General features: G+C 46.2%; 1 protein-coding gene across 1 annotated transcript in view; it reads left to right on the top strand.

Moving 5' to 3' along the window:
• Positions 1-25,868, top strand: part of LOC124722172 — an 830,020-nt gene that overhangs the window by 73,308 nt on the left and 730,844 nt on the right. The window contains exon 2 of the mRNA XM_047247373.1: positions 10,969-11,013. Within this exon, the coding sequence (XP_047103329.1) occupies positions 10,969-11,013 (45 nt within the window). The remainder of the gene's footprint in view (positions 1-10,968; positions 11,014-25,868) is intronic.

The raw sequence follows: 25,868 nt of genomic DNA, 5'->3' as shown, positions 1-25,868 counted from the left end.
TCAAATTCTGCTAACTCTCATCGTACGGCCTTAAATCACGTGGGAAACGTTTTCTCGTCGGTCACCTGAGTACCAATGACAGCTCAGTTTTTTTTTTTTTCTTTATTGTGATTTTAATACCCGTATAATAACAGGTAGGCTGGCAGCAGCACAGTACGCCGCTCTTCAGCCAAAGATAGTACAATGATAAAACAGAGAAGACACATGAGTTGGAACAAAACGGCGGGGAAAAAACAGGAGACACATGAACATAAAAAACATGAAGCCGTTCACACTCGATGACAATCCACACTACAAACTGTTGACACGACGCACAAACACTGAGGATGTCGATGGCGCTGGTGAACGATGGAGTGTGACGGTGAACACTGAACACTAAACACGACGACACACACGAGACACTAATGGCGATGATCTCCGGCGCGCGAATGTCCACGTAGCGTGTGCGAGTCTGGGGACCTGCCAAGAGGGGAAGAAGGGTGAGGGGGGGGGGGAGAGGGGAGAACAAAGATGCCAATGGCTGAGGAGATGGGAGGAGGAGTAGAGGGACAGGGGAGCGGAAGCCCGGGGGAGGAGTGGGGAGAAATGGAGGAGGGAGGGAAGGGGGAAGAGAAGGGAGGGAGGGTGCCCAAAGGAGCAAACACAGGAAGAGGGAGGGAGGATCAAAGTTGGTAGGAGGGGTAGATGGAGGGGAGGAGGGCATCATCAGGGAGAGGAAGCTGGTGGAAACCACCTTGGGAGAGGGTAAGGAGGGTGGAGAGATGGAGACTTGGTGGGACGTGGGGATACAGGCACGGCAGCGTGCGGGGGTGGGAGAGGATGGGGGAAACAAGCGGGTGAGGAGAATCGAGTTTTCGGGAGGTGTACAGGATCCGCATCCGTTTGAGGAAAAGGAGGAGGTGGGGGAACGGAATGAGGTCGTACAGAATCTGCATGGGGGAGGGGAGACGGATGCGATAGGCGAGGCGGAGACCATGGCGTTCAAGGATCTGAAGGGATTTGTAAAAGGTAGGGGGGGGCGGAGATCCAGGCAGGATGGGCGTAACAGAGGATAGGGCGGATGAGGAATTTATAGGTGTGGAGGATGGTGGAGGGGTCCAGACCCCACATATGGCCAGAAAGGAGCTCGAGGAGATGGAGTCAGGACCGTGCCTCGGCTCGGATTGTCTGGAGGTGGGGGGTCCAGGAGAGGCGACGGTCGAGGGTGACGCCAAGGTACTTAAGGGTGGGGGTGAGGGCGATAGGACGGCCATAGATGGTGAAATAGAAATCGAGGAGGCGGAAGGAAGGGGTGGTTTTGCCTACAATGATCGCCTGGGTTTTGGAGGGATTGACCTTGAGCAACCACTGGTTGCACCAAGCGGTGAACTGGTCAAGATGGGATTGGAGAAGGTGTTGGGAACGCTGCAGGGTGTGGGCGAGGGCTAGGAAGGCGGTGTCACTGGCAAACTGGAGACGTATACAAAAGGTACAGAAGGGGGGAGAGGACGGAGCCTTGGGGCACACCGGCGGAGGGAAAAAGGTGTAGGAATCCGTGTTATGGATGGTGACGTAGGAAGGACGGTGGGAGAGAAAGGAGCCGATCAGACGGATGTAGTTAATGGGAAGGGCGAAGGTTTGGAGCTTGAAGAGGAGACCAGAATGCCATGCGTGGTCATAGGCACGTTCGAGGTCCAGGGAGAGGAAGATTGCGGAGCGACGGGATTTTAGCTGTTTGGAAAGGAGATGAGTGAGGTGGAGGAGAAGGTCATCGGAAGAGCAGGATGGTCGAAAGCCACACTGGGTAACGGGAAGGAGGCGGTGCTGGCAGAGATGCTGGTGGATGCGTTGGCTGAGGATGGATTCCAGGACCTTGCTGAAGACCGAGGTAAGGCTGATGGGACAGTAGGAGGAGACGGCGGACGGTGGTTTACCGGGTTTAAGGAACATCAGGATACGGGAGGTTTTCCACAGGTCGGGGTAGTAGCCGGTGGACAGGACTACATTGTAGAGTCTGACCAGGGTGGAGAGGAAAGAGGCAGGAGCTTCACGAAGGTGGCGGTAGGTGACACGATCGTGACCAGGAGCGGTGTTGCGCTTGGTTGCTCGGATCGTGGGGTTGAAGGACCAGACTGCAGAGGTCATCGGTCTCGAGCAGTGTTGCGTTTTGTGCGGAGTGTAGCAATGAGATCCTGTGTAGTGATAGGGGCATTGAGTTCCGTGTGTGCAATGTTGTCCAAGTTCTGGAAACCAGGTGCGAGGGGAGGGACAGAGGTGTCAGTTCGATCGCGGACATCCGGGAAGAGGGAGTAATCGAACTGGGGATCGTCACAGCTCAGCCAGTGCACTGCCCTTTTATACCTCGTGTACGCAACAGTACCGACATCTGTGTGTGTGCATATCGCTATCACACTACTTTTTGTCACTTCAGTGAAAGAGGAAGAAATGGAATCAAACAGATATGACCAAGGTGATTCGTGCAGTCAGAGGTAAAACTATGGGGACAGTGAAGGCTGCAGAAGTATTTAATGTGCCACGATCGACATTATACGCATTTTGCAAGGCTGAAGTTCTCCTTCAAAATTAATTTCTCAGAAAACTGGAAGACTCTGTATTAGGCGCAGAACTGGAAAAGGCGCTGGGGTCTTAGCTTCTTCACGTAAAAGAGATGTTTCATGGCTTCACATTTGGTAACCTAAGACTAATGGCTTACCATTCAGCGACAGGGAATGGTCTAAAACATCCATTTAAGAATACAGAGGCAGGAAGAGCTTGGGTGGATCTATCTTTTCTATGTAATAATAAGACTGTCTCATTATGTAAGCCCTGTTGAACTTATTTTTCACGTGTTATAGGATTTGATAAAGTAAATGTTGAAATTTTCTGTAATGTATTTTAGGAGGCTTACCTAAAACACAATTTTCGGGCTGACCGGATCTACAATGTAGATGAGACGGGATTAACAGTCGTACAAAGTGAAAATCCTCTTATTACTGGACGGAAGCAAAGGCGACAGATTGCTGCCCTTACTTCTGCTGAGTGAGGTGCAATTACGGTGACTGCATGTATGAGTGTTTCTGAACACTATGCCCTTCCTTGACCATATTCCCACGTAAGAACATGAACAACTAGCTAATGAGAGGGGCTCCTCCATCGACAATTGATGTTGCACATCCGTCAGACTGGGAGCAGACCAACATCTTCCGTACACATCTGAACAATTTTGTAGAAAAAGTATATTCCCGTACAGGAGACACATTTCCCTTAAAAGTCGCTTACCTGGTGTCGGCAGATAAATACACTCCTGGAAATGGAAGAAAGAACACATTGACACCGGTGTGTCAGACCCACCATACTTGCTCCGGACACTGCGAGAGGGCTGTACAAGCAATGATCACACGCACGGCACAGCGGACACACCAGGAACCGCGGTGTTGGCCGTCGAATGGCGCTAGCTGCGCAGCATTTGTGCACCGCCGCCGTCAGTGTCAGCCAGTTTGCCGTGGCATACGGAGCTCCATCGCAGTCTTTAACACTGGTAGCATGCCGCGACAGCGTGGACGTGAACCGTATGTGCAGTTGACGGACTTTGAGCGAGGGCGTATAGTGGGCATGCGGGAGGCCGGGTGGACGTACCGCCGAATTGCTCAACACGTGGGGCGTGAGGTCTCCACAGTACATCGATGTTGTCGCCAGTGGTCGGCGGAAGGTGCACGTGCCCGTCGACCTGGGACCGGACCGCAGCGACGCACGGATGCACGCCAAGACCGTAGGATCCTACGCAGTGCCGTAGGGGACCGCACCGCCACTTCCCAGCAAATTAGGGACACTGTTGCTCCTGGGGTATCGGCGAGGACCATTCGCAGCTGTCTCCATGAAGCTGGGCTACGGTCCCGCACACCGTTAGGCCGTCTTCCGCTCACGCCCCAACATCGTGCAGCCCGCCTCCAGTGGTGTCGCGACAGGCGTGAATGGAGGGACGAATGGAGACGTGTCGTCTTCAGCGATGAGAGTCGCTTCTGCCTTGGTGCCAATGATGGTCGTATGCGTGTTTGGCGCCGTGCAGGTGAGCGCCACAATCAGGACTGCATACGACCGAGGCACACAGGACCAACACCCGGCATCATGGTGTGGGGAGCGATCTCCTACACTGGCCGTACACCACTGGTGATCGTCGAGGGGACACTGAATAGTGCACGGTACATCCAAACCGTCATCGAACCCATCGTTCTACCATTCCTAGACCGGCAAGGGAACTTGCTGTTCCAACAGGACAATGCACGTCCGCATGTATCCCGTGCCACCCAACGTGCTCTAGAAGGTGTAAGTCAACTACCCTGGCCAGCAAGATCTCCGGATCTGTCCCCCATTGAGCATGTTTGGGACTGGATGAAGCGTCGTCTCACGCGGTCTGCACGTCCAGCACGAACGCTGGTCCAACTGAGGCGCCAGGTGGAAATGGCATGGCAAGCCGTTCCACAGGACTACATCCAGCATCTCTACGATCGTCTCCATGGGAGAATAGCAGCCTGCATTGCTGCGAAAGGTGGATATACACTGTACTAGTGCCGACATTGTGCATGCTCTGTTGCCTGTGTCTATGTGCCTGTGGTTCTGTCAGTGTGATCATGTGATGTATCTGACCCCAGGAATGTGTCAATAAAGTTTCCTCTTCCTGGGACAATGAATTCACGGTGTTCTTATTTCAATTTCCAGGAGTGTATGATACTGCAGAGCCTGTGGAATTCCGATACAAAGTTCCTTCGGATGTGCATGCATGTACGAGTGCCGGTTGTAGACACATGGCTGACGGCATGTAGAAGTTTGGGTCGGGCCGCGAACCGTGCTCGCATAGTCAAATGGTAACGCGACCGCTAGCGAAAGCGGAAAATCTGGCTTCGAATCCCGGTTCGGCACAAATTTGCATTGTCGTCATTCCATTATGCAGAAGGTGGTTGTCCATATTCGCAACTGCGAATACATTTCATGAACTTCATAACGGCTGCAGTCGCCGCAGTCAGTACCTGTTCCTTCGGACATGGCTGCACCTCTGAAAGAAGCTCGCATCGTAATTCGGAATAACACAGGCATTGTAATATCGGAAGTGATTACGTTCGGCTACTTAGAGAGCATATGCAGCCATTCATGGACATCATATTCCCAAACAACGATGAAATTTTTATGGATGACGGTGCGCCATGTCACCGGGACGCAGTTGTTCAAGATTGGATTGAAGAACATTCTGGACAATTCGAGCGAAAGATTCGGCCATCCAGATCGCCCGACATGAATCGCATCGAACATTCATGGGACATAATCGAGAGGTCAGTTCGTGCACAAAATCCTGCACCGGCAACGCTATAGCAATTACGTACGACTACTGAGGCAACATGGCTCAATATCTCTGCAGGGCACATCCAACGACTTGTTGAGTCCATGCCACATCAACTTGCTGCACTGCGCCAGGAAAAAGGCGGTCCCACACGATATTAAGAGGTTTCCCATGACTTTTGTCACCTCAATGTAATTTATTGTTGACGTGAGTTCAGTTTTTAATAGATTTGTTTATATCATGCGCAAGTTCGTCTGATGGCCATTGTGGCCGAGCGGTTCTAGGCGGTTCAGTCTGGAACTGCGCGGCCGCTACGGTCGCAGGTTCGAATCCTGCCTCGGACAAGGATGTGTGTGATGTCCTTAGGCTAGTTAGGTTTAAGTAGTTCTAAGTTCTAGGGGACTGATGACCTCAGAAGTTAAGTCCCATAGTGCTCAGAGCCATTTGATAGTTCGTCTGAAACGCATTGCGTCATTTTTTTATCAACTCTGAGGGTTTGTATACTACCTTCAGATTCGCAATAGAGCATAATCGTAAAACTTGACTTTAATGGTTTGTAAGTCATTTATGTTTAGTTTGAGTAAAAGTAGCCTGTGCACGCTTTCTTGCGTTACGTGACTTTGCTAAGGTCATCAGTCCCTAAGCTTACACACTACTTAACCTAAACTATCCTGAGGACAAACACACACACCTCCGCCGGGACCAGCCGCACAGTCCATGACTGCAGCGCCTAAGACCGCTCGGCTATCCCGCGCGGCTATCTTTCAATGCTTTATAGCAATTTACACTATCATTATTCTTAATTAACTTCAGAAATAAGTTCAAGGTAAAGTTAAGTTTCAAGTAGATTCAAAATTGTGTGCCTCCTTCATTACTTGTGAAGCAAGCGATTTTCGCCGGCCGGTGTGGCCGTGCGGTTAAAGGCGCTTCAGTCTGGAACCGCGTGACCGCTACGCTCGCAGGTTCGAATCCTGCCTCGGGCATGGATGTGTGTGATGTCCTTAGGTTAGTTAGGTTTAAGTAGTTCTAAGTTCTAGGGGACTTATGACCACAGATGTTGAGTCCCATAGTGCTCAGAGCCATTTGAACCATTTGAAGCAAGCGATTTTAATTAACAACATTTATACCATTTAGCACTAAGACTTTGGCACATTCAAAGTAGAAACAATGCAAAGCAAAATAAAGTTTTTTTGTAAGTTCCAAATTATGTGCCTCTTTCTTTACCTGTGAAATAAGTAATTTAACTAGCAACATTTATATGCTTTAACACTGAAACTTAAGCACATTCAAATAAAAACAAGTTAGTGGTTCTTCATAAACAAGACGCTCGGTCTTCAGCACGTTTAGGATAGGACCCTGTATGGTTTCATGAACAGGACAGTTTCAAAGTTCAAACACGAATTTTTATAACTGAAAAATATTATTGAAAAACACTCACACACAAGCATACTGGTTCATACTGGTATACATATCTTGTGGTGTCACCGCCAGACACCACACTTGCTAGGTGGTAGCCTTTAAATCGGCCGCGGTCCGTTAGTATACGTCGGACCCGCGTGTCGCCACTATCAGTGATTGCAGACCGAGCGCCGCCACACGGCAGGTCTAGAGAGACTTACTAGCACTCGCCCCAGTTGTACAACTGACTTTGCTAGCGATGGTTCACTGACAAAATACGCTCTCATTTGCCGAGGCGACAGTTAGCATAGCCTTCAGCTACGTCATTTGCTACGACCTAGCAAGGCGCCATTACCAGTTACTATTGATACTGTGAATAATGTACCGTCAAAAGCGACGTTCACCATTAATGGATTAAAGTTAAGTATTCCACCAGCTACGTCCGTTTTTTCTAAATTCTAATTTCCTTGTCCTGTTCCAGACCTCACGCCTGCGTGCGTGAGCTAAAACGCGTGCCTTTCGGCTTCCTCTGGTAACACGGTGTTGGCTCTCCTGCCAACCACAACATATCTGATTTCCAAAGTTGATGAAGCAGTGCCGCAGTAGTGGTGGCAAGCGCGTGGCGGCTAACTGGACTCACCTCTGGCGGTTTCACGCCCTATTCAAATCATCTTGGCGACGTATTAATCATTTTAGAGCCATTCCAAAATGCGAGAGCACCATTTTACAGCCGAAACCACATCCGAGGCCATTCCATCATAAATCGGTTTCTGAATTCCTCACTTGGCTCCCGCGGTGTTGACTGAACAACTGCTGGCCACTGACTGCCTAGTGTGCTCTCTCTCGCTTGCCGCCCAGATTGACCGCCTCTCCCACCTTTTCCCGCGCCAATCCACTTTCGTAGAAGATGGGGTTCCCTACACCTCTTTTCCTTCCTTATAATACAACTTCCCTAAGTATCAACCAGTTTTCTACATAGAATTTGTCTTTTATAAACAGGCATATTTTATAAAGTTTCACTATTTAAACACACTGTTAATTTTTTTTTTAAATATCCATCACAAACTTTCACTTCCCTCTGGCAATTCAAAGACATTAGTCATTAATGACCAAACATTTCATAGTTACATACACATAATTACATTGTATAAACTACTTAAATCGATAACGGTGTTAAACACGGATGGTAAAAGAAGCCTTTCTTGCTCTTTGCGACGGAAGTATTTCGTCTTTCTCCTTATTTACGAAATGCACTAACTCCGCGATCCCAACCTGAGGATACGCGATGTGACCAGCCGCTCAGCCATCATGTGTGAGTGGCGTCGTTCGGGTGAGCATGGGCTCCGCACGTCGCTCTCGCAACTGTTGCTAGCTATTTTTCATTGGAGTAGCTCCTCATCTTGCATCGTTAACTGAGTATACGACGTTCCAGTCCTGTCACCTAACGAAAATTCTTGACACCAACGTGAACTGAACACGAGTCTTCCACATGGGATTCAGACACGGTGCCCAATCGTCTACTGAGGCGGACATTTAGAAATCCACGGAAAATCTCTATTAAAATGGCCTGACGAGAATCTGAATTCCGGTCCTCCAGCAAACTACTACACGACTTCGGTCTCTGGACGTGCCGAGTAACGGAAGTTTACTCTTTCCACGACCCGTAAAAGATTTTGTTCCGAAGGAGGTATTTAACCGCAACGAAAGTCAACACATTTGAATGTTAAATGCATTAAAAATACACTGAAAAGCTTATGTAAGCGATAAGGATCTGTTATTTTTACACGTCGTCCATGAGACCTATTTTATCAGCGGAACTGTATTCCAATTTCGTGGTATGTAGGCCACAACCGATCCCTTCCTCCACGTTTCTGTATCCTAGCCAGTGTTCCGTCTAATAAATTCCGTGTAGACGGGACCTTAAACTCCGGCCTCCTTTTCTCTTCTAGCCGCAAGGGACACGCCGCCGCTTCGGCAGTCAAGGACAAACGGCAGCTAGAACGGAACGGCCCCTTGTATTATGTATTCAGTATAGAACGTAAGGAGAGATCGATCGTGACCGCGTGTTGCTGTATGTATCAGTCTTAATGGCTTTTCGATACGGCTAACGCTTATCTCTACATCTTCCACGTTTGAATCTGCGCGACGCTCTATCAGAGGACCTGTCCCTCTACCTCTACGACGTAGTTTCTGAAAACAATGTTCAAAATCCCGTCCTTTAGTTTACCTTCTGTTTCGAAAAACATTAGATTTTTCTATCCGTAATGTGATTTATACGTGCGAATGGAACCCATTGTTGTTTTATGAAAATTCGTTGTATAGAATTCGGCAAAGTTGTTGACAGAAAGCTTTAATTATAGCTCGTCAGCATGGGTACGAATCTTCCATTACGTATTTTTTTACTTTAATACCGGGCGGTTATAAAGTGCAGCTACTCACAAAGGAGTAGTGTGGGCTATAATTATCGTACGGTTGCGAAACTTGGTAAATATGCTATTTCGTTAATGCGGGACATATTTACGTTGAAAAAAATTGTTACAACTTTGGCCACCAGTTGCAAATCTGGCACTGTACAGTATCTCTTTGGAGTCTCTGGCGTTCATATTGAACGAATTGTGTAAGCAGCGGTTAATAATAAAATCAACATTATGCCTTTCTCACTTGTTTGACCTTTTCTGCGCACGTCCCGTTTCTAATTCATTACATATTGGAACATTTCAATACGCCTTTCTTGCATTCACAGTGCCAGATTTGCACCTGGCGGCCAAAATTGGAACAATTTTTTTTTCAGCGCAAATCGATTCCGCATTAACGCGTTACAATATCTAACAGCCCACACTGGACCTCTGTGAGGAACTGAACTTTCATTATTACCACCCGGTATGTGTACCCAGAGACAAGACATAGTAAACGCGGTTTGCTATTTGGACAACAACATCTGATGGTGACAGAACTAAAGAAAATGTAAATTGGGAATTTGCAATATCAAGAGAACCTTTTCTGAGAATGAGAAACATATTAACATCTGCAATATAAATTTAAATGTTGAGAAGTCTTTCTTAAAGGTATTTTCCTTTAGTGCAGCCTTGTATGCAACCTAAACGTAGACAATAAACATTTCTGACAAGAAAAAAATAGAATCTTTTGATTTAGTGTTGCAGAAGAATACTAAAGATCGGTTTGATGGACCAGGTAACTAAGGAGGTATCAATTCGAACTGAGAAGAAAAAAAGTAGCATAACTTGACTAAAAGAAGGGAATCGATTGATAGGACACATCTTGAGTCATAAGTGATTTGCCTGTTTGGTAATGGAGGTAAGCATGATTTGCTTTAAACTACTGTCTGTTCCTTGTCCTCTTCACCTTCAATATATGGGTGCCTGGAATGAAATACCAGTTCGAATGGTGTTGAACTTTCTAAGTAATTGTACATTCTCTGATAGTAGGAGACTATCAATTTCTAAAACACATATTTACATCTCAAAACATTTGTTTTACATGTTTACATCGTAGCATAAAATGTCTTTACTTTAAACTACTCCCTGCTAATATGAATTTAAAATGTTAACATAAAAAGGTGTTTAAAAAATTTACTGAAAAGTTTTTAAATACCTTATTCGGCAAAATAATTTAAACTTAGGATACTTTAGGAGAAAATCTTTTATACTTTCTGTTACTTCCTTGTTATGTCATCCTTTTTTGGATAACGGCATTTATTCGAGCTATTATGGGCATTGTAGTAGTTTCGTGATTATTTTTTTAGAAATTTGACTGGGTATTACTCGTCCAATTTTAACATTGTTTTTAGCTATCACCCGAAACACTTCGCTGACTCAACTGTAGCCACATGGTGTTATTAGTATATTCACAATAGCCTGCTGTTGTTTCTGTCTATTTTACAATCTGATGTGATGAAAGTTCAGCTCAGTTTTGATGTCACGTCTCTTTGAACATTCAGTAATCTGTTAATTAACTACCGCGACAGTTACGCGGCATGACAGATTCACTTTATAATAATTAACTTTATTTTTGTGTTTTTTTATATCTAGATTGTTTTAGTTTTTTGTTTAGTCAGAAAGCGGTTGTCGGTGAACGTACGGTACTACTTTTGTGGATGAATAAACAATTTAAAAAAAAAATTCAAGGGCTACAGCTTTTTATTTACTTTTTGTATTCATTTGTCTTTCCCGCAAAATAATTCCTAGTTACAATCAATAGCATTTTATTACCATTACTAATGTACGATTATTTTGTTTCAGATCCCCTCAAGGACCCGAAAGTGTGTGGAAGGCCGACATGTACAGGTAACGTAAACCCGCCCTCCCGCAGATAATACATTTTTGCTTATGTACCAAAAAATTATCTCGTGCTCTGAAATCGCGTTAATGTTCCACAGGGAGGCAAGAGCTTTTTCGCCATATTTACTCGAAACTCTATGATTCAACTTACGTCCTCGCGTATGACGGTCTGTCTCACGAGTGAATGACAGTTTATCTACTGTAACCAAATTATACGTCTTTCTTCATTCTGCAGTAACTTCGTCTTAACTGTATCAGTTATTCTGGCCGATATTTGTAGTTTTTGCTTTTAACGGGTGTTCATTCACTTCACAATCCTGTCTTCTGTGTTTCACGTTTACTTCTACGCTAGTGTTCTGCAAGAAACTGCTTAATGAATAGTGAAGGCCATATCACAGGGCTTAAACTGCCCTCTTCTGTCACTGTTTATGAAAAGAGGCCGTTGAGAGTGAGCATGGATATACAGGGTGGTCCATTGATCGTGACAGGGCCAAATATGTCACGAAATAAGCGTCAAACGAAAAAACTACAAAGAACGAAACTTGTCTAGCTTGAAGGGGGAAACCAGATGGCGCTATGGTTGGCCCGCTAGATGGCGCTGCCATAGATCAAACGGAAGCAACTGCGTTTTTTTTAAAAACGAACCCCCATTTTTATTACATATTCGTGTAGTACGTAAAGAAGTATGAATGTTTTATTTGGACCACTTTTTTCATTTTGTGACAGATGGCGCTGTAATAGTCACAAACATATGGCTCACAATTTTAGACGAACAGTTGGTAACAGGTAGGTTTTTTAAATTAAAATACAGAACGTAAGTACGTTTGAACGTTTTATTTCGGTTGTTCCCGTGTGATACATGTACCTTGTGAACTTATCATTTCTGAGGACGAATGCTGTTACAGCGTAATTACTTGTAAATACCACATTAATGCAATAAATGCTCAAAGTGATGACCGTCAACCTCAATGCATTTGGCAATACGTGTAACGATATTCCTCTCAACAGCGAGTAGTTCGCCTTCCGTAATGTTCGCACATGCATTGACAACGCGCTGACGCATGTTGTCAGGCGTTGTCGGTGGATCACGATAGCAAATATCCTTCAACTTTCCCCACAGAAAGAAATCCAGGGACGTCAGATCCGGTGAACGTGCGGGCCATGGTATGGTGCTTCGACGACCAATCCACCTGTCATGAAATATGCTGCTCAATACCGCTTCAACCGCACGCGAGCTATGTGCCGGACATCCATCACTTTGGAAGTACATCGCCATTCTGTCATGCAGTGAAACACGTTGTAGTAACATCGGTAGAACATTACGTAGGAAATCAGCACACATTTGCACCATTTAGATTGCCATCGATAAAATTGGGGTCAATTATCCTTCCTCCATTAATGCCGCACCATACATTAACCCGCCAAGGTCGCTGATGTTCCACTTGTCGCAGCCATCGTGGATTTTCCGTTGCCCAATAGTGCATTTTATGCCGGTTTACGTTACCGCTGTTGGTGAATGACGCTTCGTCGCTAAATAGAACGCGTGGAAAAAATCTGTCGTCGTCCCGTAATTTCTCTTGTGCCCAGCGGCAGAACTGTACACGACGTTCAAAGTCGTCGCTATGCAATTCGTGGTGCATAGAAATATGGTACGGGTGCAATCGATGTTGATGTAGTATTCTCAACACCAACGTTTTTGAGATTCCCTATTCTCGCGCAATTTGTCTGCTACTGATGTGCGGATTAGCCGTGACAGCAGCTAAAACACCTACTTGGGCATCATCATTTGTTTCAGGTCGTGGTTGACGTTTCTCATGTGGCTGAACACTTCCTGTTTCCTTAAATAACGTAACTATCCGGCGAACGGTCCGGACACTTGGACGATGTCGTCCAGGACACCGAGCAGCATACATAGCACACGCCCGTTGGGAATTTTGATCACAATAGCCACACATCAACACGATATCGACCTTGTTAAATGGCCCATTTTAACACGGGTAATGTATCACGAAGCAAATACCGTCCTCCCTGGCGGAATGTTACGTGATACCACGTACTTATACGTTTGTGACTATTGCAGGTCCATCTATCACAAGGCTAAAAAAGTGATCCAACTAAAACATTCGTATTTCTTTACGTACTGCACGAATACGTAATAAAAACGGCGGTTTCTACTTTAAAAAAACGCAGTTGATATCCGTTTGACCTATAGTAGCGCCATCTAGCGGGCCAACCATAGCGCCATCTGGTTTCCCCCTTCAAGCTAGACAAGTTTCATTCTTTGTAGTTTTTTCGTTTGATGCTTATTTCGTGAGCTATTTGGCGTGGTCACTATCAATGGACCACCCTGCAAACACCTTTGGGCGCGCCACAGTTCTGGCACAACGTCCACGTTAGGGAGCGTAGTGTTCGACCACTAGGTCTGTAGTATGTGCAGAGTCTGAGAGATGTCTAAATGTCAGTGGAGGCCGAAACGAGAGAAGATAGTAATGCACGCTGGGGTCTGGAGCAAATTCGACGTTCTGACTCATCCCAAAGGTGTTCCAGTGTGTTCAGGTCGGAACTCTGGGCAGATTACTCCATTTCAGGAACTTTTTGTCAACAAATCATTGTCTCACAGATTCTCATTTATGATAAGATGCACTGTTGTGCTGATGCAAACAGCCATCGTCTCCGACCTGTTTCTCTACTGCATGCAGTACGCAATGCTGTAAAATTGGTTCATATCCGTCCGCATTTAGCGTTTTATCAGGCTTAATAAGATGACCACACCCACATACCGTTATACCACACATGCTGGTAGGTAACGTTCTCAAGGTTCAAATCGTTCAAATGGCTCTGAGCACTATGGGACTTAACATCTTAGGTCATCAGTCCCCTAGAACTTAGAACTACTTAAACCTAACTAACCTAAGGACATCACACACAGCCATGCCCGAGGCAGGATTCGAACCTGCGACCGTAGCAGTCCCGCGGTTCCGGACTGCAGCGCCTAGAACCGCACGGCCACCGCGGCCGGCGTTCTCAAGGCAGTCGCCAAAATCATATCCTTCCATCGCGCCACAGAGTATAGCGTGGGTCATCACTCATTTCCGCGTCACTCTTTACACGACACCGAGCGTCGCTTAGCAGCGACTACGGAAACACGTGGCTCGTAAGGAGCTGCCCGACCGCTGTACCTCACTTTTTTAAATTCCCGACGCACAGGTATTATGATAATTGGGCTGTTGGTAACTCTTTTGAAGTCGTAAATGATTCCTTCAGTTGATTTCGTGCTACCGTGTACAACCAACCTCCGCGAAGCCTGACACTCCCTGTCCATCGGCAGGTGAGGCCTGCCTGGCCTCCGTCTCGCTTTATTCTTCCATCGCCAACAGTCGACTGGAGCAGCTTTAGATGGATCGAAATGTCACTGAGGGATTTCTCATTCAAGTGACCTGCAGTGACTAGTTCACGTTCGAAATCAATGGGCTCTCCTGACCGACTTATCTAGTGGACCAGTACGCATTACATAGGGGAGTCCAAATATGTTTGATCAGCTAGCGTATTCTCGGGAGACCACATGCCCGACATTTGTTTAGAAAAATTGAACGTTTGCTGCTGTAATAATACTACAATCGTCGCCAATGCCGTAGACGGTTCCCCCGGTTGTTCATATATAACAAATAAATTATGATTTCCAATATTAATAATAAAAAGTAATGAAGTGTGATCTCCGACCTCCATTTTTGCGTGAAACTCATTTTCACACACAGCGAGCCACCCCCCATGTCATTGATCCTCTGTATCACCATATTTCCAATTTTTTATTTACTGATTTATTTAAGTTGATAAGATTAGTGCCATCACGCCCTCTCTTATATTTAACCAAGCCTTCTACCTATTCGGTCTAAGGCGCTGCAGTCATGGCTGCGGCTGGTCCCGGCGGAGGTTCAAGTCCTCCCTCGGGCATGGGTGTGCGTGTTTGTCCTTAGGATAATTTAGGTTAAGTAGTGTGTAAGCTTAGGGACTGATAACCTTAGCAGTTAAGTCCCATAAGATTTCACACATTCCACATTACCTGTGCTCCGATAAGCGCGTCATATTACTTTTCGAAACTAAAAGTTACTATAGTACAAATAAAAATAACGCACACACACACACGCATACTTTATATTCCTACATACACTGAAGACATGCCGGGTCCATGGATTCATGAGGTTGTCTCCTTAGCCGTACATGCCCATCCGCTCGACACACTTTGAAATGAGACTCGTCCGACCGGGCAACATGTTGCCAATCATCAACAGTCCAATGTCAGTGTTGACGGGCCCAGGCGAGGCGTAAAGCTTTGTGTCGTGCAGTCATCAAGGGTACACGAGTGGACCTTCGGCTCCAAAAGCCCATATCGATGATGTTCCGTTGACTGCTTCGCACGCAGACACTTGGTGATGGCCATGTTTTACCGGATTCCTAATATTCACGGTACACTCGTGAATGGTCGTACAGGAGGATCCCCCTTTCGTCGTTACCTCTGAGATGCTGTGTCCCATCGCTCGTGCGCCGACTATAACACCACGTTCAAACTCCTTTAAGTCTTGATAACCTGCCATTGTAGCAGCAGTAACCGATCTAACAGCTGCGCCAGACGCTTGTTGTCTTTTATAGGCTTTGCTGACAGCAGCGCCGTACTCTACCTGTTTGCATATCTCCGTATTTGAAAACGCATGGCTATACCAGTTTCTTTGGCTCTTCAGTGTGCTATAATTAGCAATTACGGGAAGACAGGTTTTAATTGTGAGAACTAGCAACAACGGGCATGGGAGAAAGGGTCTGAACAGGGAGAAAAAAAGGAACGTGGTAACTGGCAGCTACTGGAAGTTAGGGAAAAGAAAGAAGTGTAACTGGAAGATACGAGCATTAGCTTTACTGTTTGACAGGGGGAAACTTGGACATACACGCTAATTTTTGGAAAAACGTTTTGAGGATGACAGAAAAAAGAGCTTTAGGTTCTCTTTAAAAGCAACGGGAAATAGAACTGTGCGCAGAGCGGCCTGTTTCAGAGGCGGGCAGCAGCAACATGGAGTAATTTCGCGAACATTTTGTTTCATGAACGGGCACAGATAACACACTAGATAAGTGTCGATTACGATGAAATGAGGTATTCAATCTCCGATGCGAGATACTGTGACTTTTTTCGCACTGATTCCCTAGTTTTTCGCCCATGTTACCACCGAACAGTCATCATCATTCATCTGGACTATCCCAATAGTGATATCTTAAGGTCTGTCACTTAGGTAAAGCGTGAAGTTGTCGGTATAAAAATGGTGTTTACATGAGGGTAGGACCGACGAAATATCATTGACATACAATGAAAGCAAAAGTTAGCCTAGGACCGACCCATATGGCGTCCTTCAGAGAATATGCGTCCAGGATAATTTCTAATGCCCAAAGTCAACAAATTACTGCCTATTTTGCAAGTAGCTTTCTAACTAATTCGGCGCACTTTCTGAAAGATTTAGCTGTCGCATTTTTCTTAGCAGTATGAAAAAGCTGACAGTACCATAAACTTTGCTAATGCCTTGTATTGTCGAAACTGTAGCCCCACTGTTGTCCATGGCACATTTCAGGTCATGCTTATCTTAAATAGTGCAGTGTGTGTGCTGTGGTGTTTACGAATCAAGATTGATATTTGTCATATAAATTGAATTCGCGTAAATATTCAGTAATTTGTTCATGAACGATATATTCCGAACCTTTGGATACAGTAGATAATATGCTGATTGGTCGGTAATCACAAGGCGATTGCGGATTTTCGGTGTTATGGATGAGTCGGACTACTCTTTTTTTCCACGGAGTGGGATATGTTCCATTCACTAGAGAGAAATGAAGTACGTCTGTTCAGACACTAAACTGTCGGGAGCGTTATTGATCATGGTTATACTGATACCGTCGCTCCATGTTACATCAGAAGAGATTTTCTTGTTGTATTTATTGTTACGTGTTTTAGGTGGAAAGCGCCGTGGTTAGTTATTTCGGCTTGAGATTCTCGTGGGCGATTGTTTTTTGCCACATGGTGGTTGACTCGCGTTGAGAAAAATTCATTCACTTCATCGGCCGAGACCTGAAAGGCAATTTCTGAATGCATGCAAAGGAACGGCCGTACCTGATTCTAGCTTTCCGAACGCAGCTTTCTGTGTTCTTCGTAGCGTTCAGGTTTCGGTTTTGCCTTGAGACGCATATGAGAAACATCTGCATTGTTCGTAGTTTGATATACGGTAATTCAGTTGTCGGTCAAGAAGCAGGCGGTTTTCTTATACGGAGTGTACGAAGAGTATCGTGATTGTCGTAGACAGCAGTGAGTATATTAATAAATTCATTTATTTTGCCATCAGTTGTGGGCTTTCTGATTACTTTTCGCCATGAGGTTTCTGGGCAATCAACTGGTAGAGCGTTACAATCTACAGGGGGTGGACTGAAATATGGAAACACCGCAACCACAACCAATTGCCATGCCTCATACGGCGCAGAAAAGTTGTTGGCATTCGAAACAGCTTCCAGCGGACTAGGAATGGATAAACACAGGTCCTGCATCGTTTACAATGGAATCTTATAGCATTATTCCTGCAAAATAGTAGCAAGCTCAGGTAACGATGACTGAGGTGGAGAGCGATCACGCACCATTTTCTCCAAAGTAGACCACAAACGCTCAATAATATTGAGATCTGGTGAATGTAGTGGCCAGGGAAGATGCGACAATTGAACCTCGTGCTCACAAAATAGCCCTGGAGAGTGAGAGCTATGTGAACAGGGTCCCAGTCGTCTTCGAACACTGCATCACCGTTGGGGAGATGTCTTCCACCGGAACCGAATTTGAGCCAGTAAGATTTGTTTCATCTGTTGTGAAACCTACTGTGTCCTGTGTCAAGGTGCATCGTCTGCAGTTCAAACATACAGCCAATAATGGTACCTCTAGGGAAATGGCAGCAAGGGAGAGGAAAGGAACTCCAGGTGCACTCAGTGAGTCAGTCTGGAGGCCTCATTCGGCGTGTTAAAGAGACTGTTCCGGTAGCTGTTGAGGAAACAAGGTGCAACCAACTACAGAGATTGTGACTAACGTTGGAAGAAACGATGCCTGTCGTCTGGGCTCCAAGGTCGTACCTGGACCATTCCAGCGACTAGCAGAGAAGGTTGAGGATACCAGCCTTGCTCATGGAGTTTCAGCGAAGCTCATAATCTGCAGCTTTGTTCCTAGCACAGATCGTGGCCCCCCGGTTCTGAGTCTAGTGGAAGGCTTGAACCAGAGACTCCGAAGGTCCTGTGACGAGCTAGGGTGAGACTTCTTAGACTTGCACCATAGGGCTGAGACTTGTAGGTTCTGAGCACTATAGGACTTAACTTCTGAGGTCATCAGTTCTCTAGAACTTAGAACTACTTAAACCTAACTAACCTAAGTACATCACACACATCCATGCACGAGGCAGGATTCGAACCTGCGACCGCAGCGGTCGCGCGGTTCCAGACTGTAGCGCCTAGAACCGCTCGGCCACCCGCCCGGCAGACTTGTAGTGTTCCCTTAAATGGGTCAGGTGTGCACTACACATCAGAGGCAGCTACCCAGGTACAGTAGCTGCCTGTGTGTGTGGAGTGCACACAAGCTTTATATAAATGAAGCGCTCCTAAAGAGCACTGAAGCTCACATAATACAAGGCACAGAAAGCTGGTTAAAACCTTAAGTGGGCAGTAGTGAGATCTTTGGGGAAAATCCAAGCGTATACCGAAAGGAATAGGAAATGGGAAATGGAGGTGGTGTATTTTTCGCAGTAGACAAGAAACTCAAACCCACTGAGATAGAAGCTGTGTGTGATATTGTTTGGGCAAGACTCAGTATCAAGGGTGAGCATAAAATTGCAATATGATCCTTCCATAGACCACCAGACTCACCTCCTGATGTAACCGAAAACTTCCGAGAAAACCTGAGTACGCTTGTACGTAAGTTTCCTAATCATATTGTAACCATTGAAGGAGACTTTAATCATCCAACATCAATTGGCACAATTATAGTTTTGTTCATGTTAGGCGCGACAAGAGATACTGTGAAACACTACTATTCACTGTTTTTGGAAAATACCTAGAAACATATTAATTAAAACTTCCGGGTTGAATTGCAGTGGTCCATATATAAAACTTCTTCTCCTTCCTGACGTTTCGTTGCCTACTGCGGGCAACATCTTCCGAAGTGAGTCGGCCACTGCCTGCTAGGCGCTGGTGGTCCAGCTTTAAAAAGTCGAAAGCACGTGACGAGTGGTGGCGCCATCTAAGTGCTCTATATAAGCGGGACCACCAGCGCCTAGCAGCCAGTGGCCGACTCACCTCAGAAGATGTTGCCCGCAGTAGGCAACGAAACGTCAGGAAGGAGAAGTAGTTTTATATGTGGACCACGGCAATTCAGCCCGGAAGTTTTAATTAATGAAGACGCCGGCCGTGAAAGCTTACATGTTATGACCTAGAAACATAATTCACAACCACATTCGTGATGAAAATGTGTCTAATGGTAACAAACAAGCTTAACCTCTTTGAGGAAGTCCACATAGAAACTGGTATCAGTGACCATGAGGCTGTTATAGCACCAATGAGTACAGAAGTACGAAGGGTAACTAAAACCAGCAAAAAGATTTATATGTTCAGCCGACTAGACAGGTAATCCTTGGCAGAAATTCGACCTTCCAGAGTACCCATGGGGCTCGTAGAATACCACGATGTGGCCGCCCAAATCACCACCCAACTCCCTGGGAAAAATACCAGCCCTCCGGGTATGGAATCAGACTTGAGATTGATTCAAGACTTCCTTACAGACAGAACTCAACATGTCGCTCTTAAAAAAGTCGACAGATGTAAAGGTAATTTCTGGAGTATCCCAAGGAAATGTGATACGACCATTACTGATTACAGTGTACATCAGTGATATAGTAGAAAGTGTCGGAATCTCCGAGACTGTTTACAGATGATGCGGTTGTCTATAAGAAAGTAGCAACGCCAGAAGACAGTATCGATTTCCGAAATTACCCACAGAGGGTTGACGAATGGTGCAGGCTCTGGCAGTCGACCCTGAACGAAAATAAATGTCCCTAAGTAAACGTAAAACATGCAGTAGTAAAAGCAGATCCAGACTGAGATTCATACGAAGAATCCTGAGGAAATGTAACTACCCACGAGAAGTGGCTTACAAAGCGCTCGTTCGACCGATTCTTGAGAAGAAGAGTTAGAAAAGATCCAACGAAGAGCGGTGAGTCTCGTCACGGGATCATTTACTCTGCGCGACAGGTTCACAGATATGCCCAACAAAGTCCAGTGGCAGACGATACTCGAGAGACCTTGTGCATCACAGAGAGGTTTACTATTGAAATTTCGGGAGTGTACTGTCCGGGAAGAGTCGTACAACATATTACTTCCTCCCACATACTTCTTGCGAAATGACCACGAAGAAAAAATTTGAGACGTTAGAGTTAATACGGAGGCTTACCGACAGTCATTCTTCCCACTCGCCATTCGCAAATGGAATTAGGAAGGCGGAATCAGTTAGTGGTACCAGAAGTACCCTCTGCCCCACGTTGTCAGGTGGCTTGGGGAGTGTTGGTATAAATGTAGATGTAAACTGGGGCAGAAGTTGTAAACACAGAGAAGCAATACTCATCCGACCAACTGAATTGCTTCCATTGCTCGATAGTCCAGATTTTATGGCTTCGGCGCCACATTTTCCTGTTACAAGCGTTGGCATCACTGACGACTGGTTTTGGGATTTCAGTTCACCCTGCAATTCCCATCGTATGGAGCTTTCTTCGTGTTGCTGACAGGGCTCCTGAGTGCGTCACTCTGTTCTGCAGTGACATTTCCAGCTGTCGTCCTCCTGTTTTTCGCCACAATCCTCTTCAATCGCCGTCTGTAACGATCATTCAACACATACTTTCGTCCGCATTTTGACGTAGCGGATAATGTTTCTCCGCCTTCCGTGTATGCGGTATAAACCTGCGATACGGTCCGCAGCTCGTGGTCGTGCGGTAGCGTTCTCGCTTCCCCCGCCCTGGTTCCCGGGTTCGATTCCCGGCGGGGTCAGGGATTTTCTCTGTCTCGTGATGACTGGGTGTTGTGTGATGTCCTTAGGTTAGTTAGGTTTAAGTAGTTATAAGTTCTAGGGGACTGATGACCATAGATGATAAGTCCCATAGTGCTCAGAGCCATTTGAACCATTTATGAACCTGCGATACAGTGCCTCTTGAAACACCAAACACTTCGGCTATCTTGCTTACTGAAGTATCCATCACACGAACAACAACAATCTGCTCACGTTGGAATCAAAGTGGCTCCGACATAATGCGCTCACAGCTACATAAATCTCTGTTCCGACCTTGACTGGCACCTGCGACATGTTGAGGACATTGCACAGACGAGTGGTCGCGGCAGCGGCGTCACGTGGTATTTTTGTGTACCTCTTGGTTGGTGCACGACATGTACCTGTTGCATATACATATGTATCCCTGTTGTGTGCACTAATTCACAGGGCAATTTCCCGCGCTGTCGTAAAGTGATCACGGATGGACCGTTTAAGCTCAAAATGATCTTCGAGATATGTTGACCGACTGATCAGTTTTCTCAAGCCACATTGTCCCGTTCACAGTTAGACACTCAGCACTCTCCACTGAACTACGCTTAGAACGCAGATTTACTTTTAATCCGATTACACAGGTGGCTGTGTATAGTGATTCAAAATACACTGCCCAACAAAATTAAAGGATCACTTTTTCGGAACCCCGTAACTGTCTCCCATTGCAACACGAAGTTTGAAATATGGCTCAAAGGTGCCCACAACCTTCCTCGGTAATCGTACAAAAGCATGGCGCTCTGCGACGCTTCAGACAGCAAGGTGTCGACACATGGAAAGAAAGGCTACACCTCAGACGTTCGTGTGAGTTTTAGGGTGGGTTAATGATGTCACATTGCTAACAGAGCTTCACCATAATTCTGCTCAACTCCACGATGGGAAAGTCGCCTCACTTCGTCTTACCCATATTTCACCACTTTGTTTGACGCCTCTGGGATGAGGTCAGAACCACGACACCCAGCGTTGAAATCACGTGTTTTCCTTTTGGGTGGCCGAGGAAAACATTTCAGTCACACCGGCGCTCAGAATCGACGGAAAAGTCTTCATGGAGTGGCATAAAGGGCGTCAACGAAAGCACCCTTTCTTTGGCCTGTTGATTCCCGCACACATATATTCGCTGTCGAAAACGACAGTTCGCAGTAAGATGGGAAATAGGGCGACGTTCTTGAGAAATTTGACCACTGCTGCTACTTCCTGCGCATTTAAACCCTACTCTTTGGACATTGTGAGGCTGGAACTCCACTGAACGTTATCTCAGCTATTGCAATTTTTGCTGTGCCATACAGGGTGGAACAACTAGGGATTCTTCAAAAAATTCGACGAAATTTGAACGCAATCTGAGACAGGAAAATTTTTTTATACTTTTTCAACCCTCCTTTTTCGCACCCTTCTGTGGCTTAATCACAGGAGGGTTCGACATTGACACATGCGTGAATAAAATGGCAAAGTGTCCCTCTAAGACCACCCAGACCGACAACCCCGTCTGTGCCACCCACGGACCTTTCATGAGTACGCTAAAAATGTGCCTGTCAGAAACTTCGACACCAACTCGGCCTTACTGCTGCTCTAGCGCCTGAGGGATAGACAACCCCTTTGACACCTTTAGATTACGTTTGCCTACCATCAGGCGCTACAGGAAGAGGAAGAGAGATATCTGAAAGATAAAAAAATGAATGGTCACTGTAAATTACCGCTATGTTTTACCCTAAATCTTGAATTGTTCAGTCTGTATAAAATAAGCAGTGGGGAGGGGGGCGGCATACTTGAGGGAGCTCAGTCTAAACAGCAGAGTTTGGTTTTGCCGAACCCGGGAGTCCGGAGCTGCGGCTGATAAACACCTCTAGGCCTCTGTAGCTGTAAGCTCTCGACATGCGTCAGCGTCGATCCTTAGGCCTGACTGTGGAACGTGGTGGACATCGGCTTAATAGCCCGTTTCGAGCTGCACCACGTGCAACGATGCTGCGGATAGTCGTCATCTGGTACCGTCTGGGAACCCCTGCCCAAGTATGTGGGAGAACCGACGGAGTACGGGATGTTGAAGCGATGTTTCCGGCGTTATGCCGGAACCGGTAGCGGGGAAGTGGGCTTCGTTCACGTGTGATAGCTGCTGTATTGGTTGTGACCAAATTTGCCTCGATTAGAGCGGCCTCGGAGAGAAGTTCGACGAACATCGAGTGCTATTTAGTAAAAATTTTGGAAATTTGTGGTAAGGTGTTAAGGGACCAAACCGCTGAGGTCATCGGTCCCTAAGCTTGCACACTACTTAAACTACCTTACACTAAGGACGACACACACACCCATGCCCGAGGGAGGACTCGAACCTCGGGAGGGGGGGGGGGGGGGCATTTAGTACTTCAGTCTGATGTGTCACAAAGCTGTGCACACACTCAAACAGAAACCTATCAAAATAACGGCAGTGCATCGAATGACTAATTCAGATGCTGTTGGTCGAGTTCAGTACTGCAACTGGCTATTGTAAATAACTTGTCGCCGGCCGCGGTGGCCGAGCGGTTCTAGGCGCTTCATTCCGAAACTGCGCGACTGCTACGGTCGCAGGTTCGCATCCTGCCTCGAGCATGAATGTGTGTGACGTTCTTAGGTTAGTTAGGTTTAAGTAGTTCTAAGTTCTAGGGGACTGATGACCTCAGATGTTAAGTCCCATAGTGCTCAGAGCCATTTGAACCATTTTTGAGCTAACTTGTCAACAAAAACACCTCGTAATGCTGTCGTAGACCATTTGACGCTGGTTGTTCTCGCGATTTCTGCACGAAATAACCGTATGTATTTTCGTTAGTTGTTACTTCTCCGAAAGATAGGTTACAGAATATTGTTTACATGTGTATAAGATATTTTAGTATACGTATAAGATTTTATAGTTTTGTGGAAAAAGATCGAACTAATAATATGTGTTGCACAAAGTGCACACCATATTCCTCTTGGTGCTGATTGAGTGTTTAAGGAGACCAAACAGCGAAATTCATCAATCTCCTATTCACCCCCCAGGACCGAACCAGTGTACCCGTTCTGTCTGCGCAGAGAGTAAATTCTGTGTGCAAGTGCGAGAAAGTGTTCTAAATGTTTTAGTAGCGCGTATCTGAGGCGGAACATGGAAACTAGCCTCGTTTTCACCTCGTGGGTTGTGGGAAACCGCCTAAAAACCATATCTAGGCTGACCGGCACACCGATACATCGTCGTTAATCCACCGGGCGGATTCGATCCGGTGCTGGCGTATCTACCTGTCCCAGAAGCGGTCGCGATAACAATCGCATCTTTTCGGGTAGATCGATGTGACCGATGAAGATTTGCAGCACTCGGGCGTCAACTGTTCTGCAAGTTCTCGTAGCCCTATAAACGCAGCCATGCTTAATCGGAAAAGTGGAGCATTAGAGGATCGACTTCTCCATCGTGCACAGATTGCAACTGATAGTTGCAGTAACCACCTGCCACAGTCTGAGGAACCGTCCAGAGCGTACCCGGTGATCGGAGCCTGCCATGCGAGGTTCTCGTGCAACGCTGGACACGGCGGTTGCGTCGTTCCTGAAATATCCTGTATTTTTCGTCTGTTGGGACGTAAATTAAATTCGTAAGTTCAAATAATGCCATTGACTGCAAAAGACTTAGAAATGTTCGGAAAGTAACCATATGTACAAATTAACTAGCGATGTGAATGTAAAATGACTCATCCCACATCATTACGATCTATCATGCAGAATGATCCATGGAACATGTAAGTAGCTAATTAACACACTATTGCAATAAATGCGTCATGAAAAGGCGTGACGAAAGCTCAGTCGATGAGGAATAAGGAAATGTTAATGTAAGTGATGTAGAACATATAATGTAGAGTGTGAACGAAGAAATAACAACAGCCACCTTAACACTCACGTTCATTTCGCTAGTGTTACTGAGAGCGCATAAAGGCAAGATTTGTTCCAGTTAACCTACGTTCTTAAATTCTTGAGCAGAGTCACCGACGTAGTGGCGCGCAAAAGTCACTCTCGTACTGATGACGGCAACGATAGGTCGTGGCAATGACTACACTAGACACTGAAATCGCTGCGTAGATGTCCTTGTCCATGGCTTCTCCACCCACAACTCGAGGTGAAGGGTCGCAGCTAGATCCAAGGCAAGCATATCTCGCTCGATGATATCGCAGCCGTGCTCTGTACGATTGGCATGAGGTGAGCTGGGGACCACACTAGCACCGCAATGTCCGTGGACTAGTCATAAAACCCTTCTGGATCGAGGCATTTGAGCATTGTCTTGACAGAGATTGGTGTATGCCAACAAATTTACGCACACGAGCTGGAACTGAGTTCCTGCTTGACGAAGAGCAACGATGGCAGTCGTATGAGTGGCCTTATTTTATCCCCTGCTAACGCTTGCCCGAGCGATGCCTTTCGTCTTTTCCTGTGGACTCAGACGTACTTGTACGCTGCCACCATCGTGTACCATGGCTCATCAGTCCAGGCAATCTTCATGCGTGCTTAGAATGTTCAGTGACGTGTTCGTGCTGTCATGCTAATCTCTGTGGTGCCCTACAGCATGTAGTGAGATGAGATAGACGTGATTGCTGCATCCCATAGCGGACTGGTGACACAGGACGCTACGTCTGATCACAGTGTGTAACTAACGTGTCCTTACTTGTGCAGTGACCCGTACATCCGCTCCGCTATTAGAGTGAACGATAAGCAGTAACCCCAGTCATCAACACATCTTGAA

This window comes from Schistocerca piceifrons, chromosome X (assembly GCF_021461385.2).
Source record: "Schistocerca piceifrons isolate TAMUIC-IGC-003096 chromosome X, iqSchPice1.1, whole genome shotgun sequence".
Classification (NCBI taxonomy): Eukaryota; Metazoa; Arthropoda; class Insecta; order Orthoptera; family Acrididae; genus Schistocerca; species Schistocerca piceifrons.
Note: the sequence above shows the minus strand (reverse complement) of the source record. Positions and strands in the feature narration are given on the sequence as shown.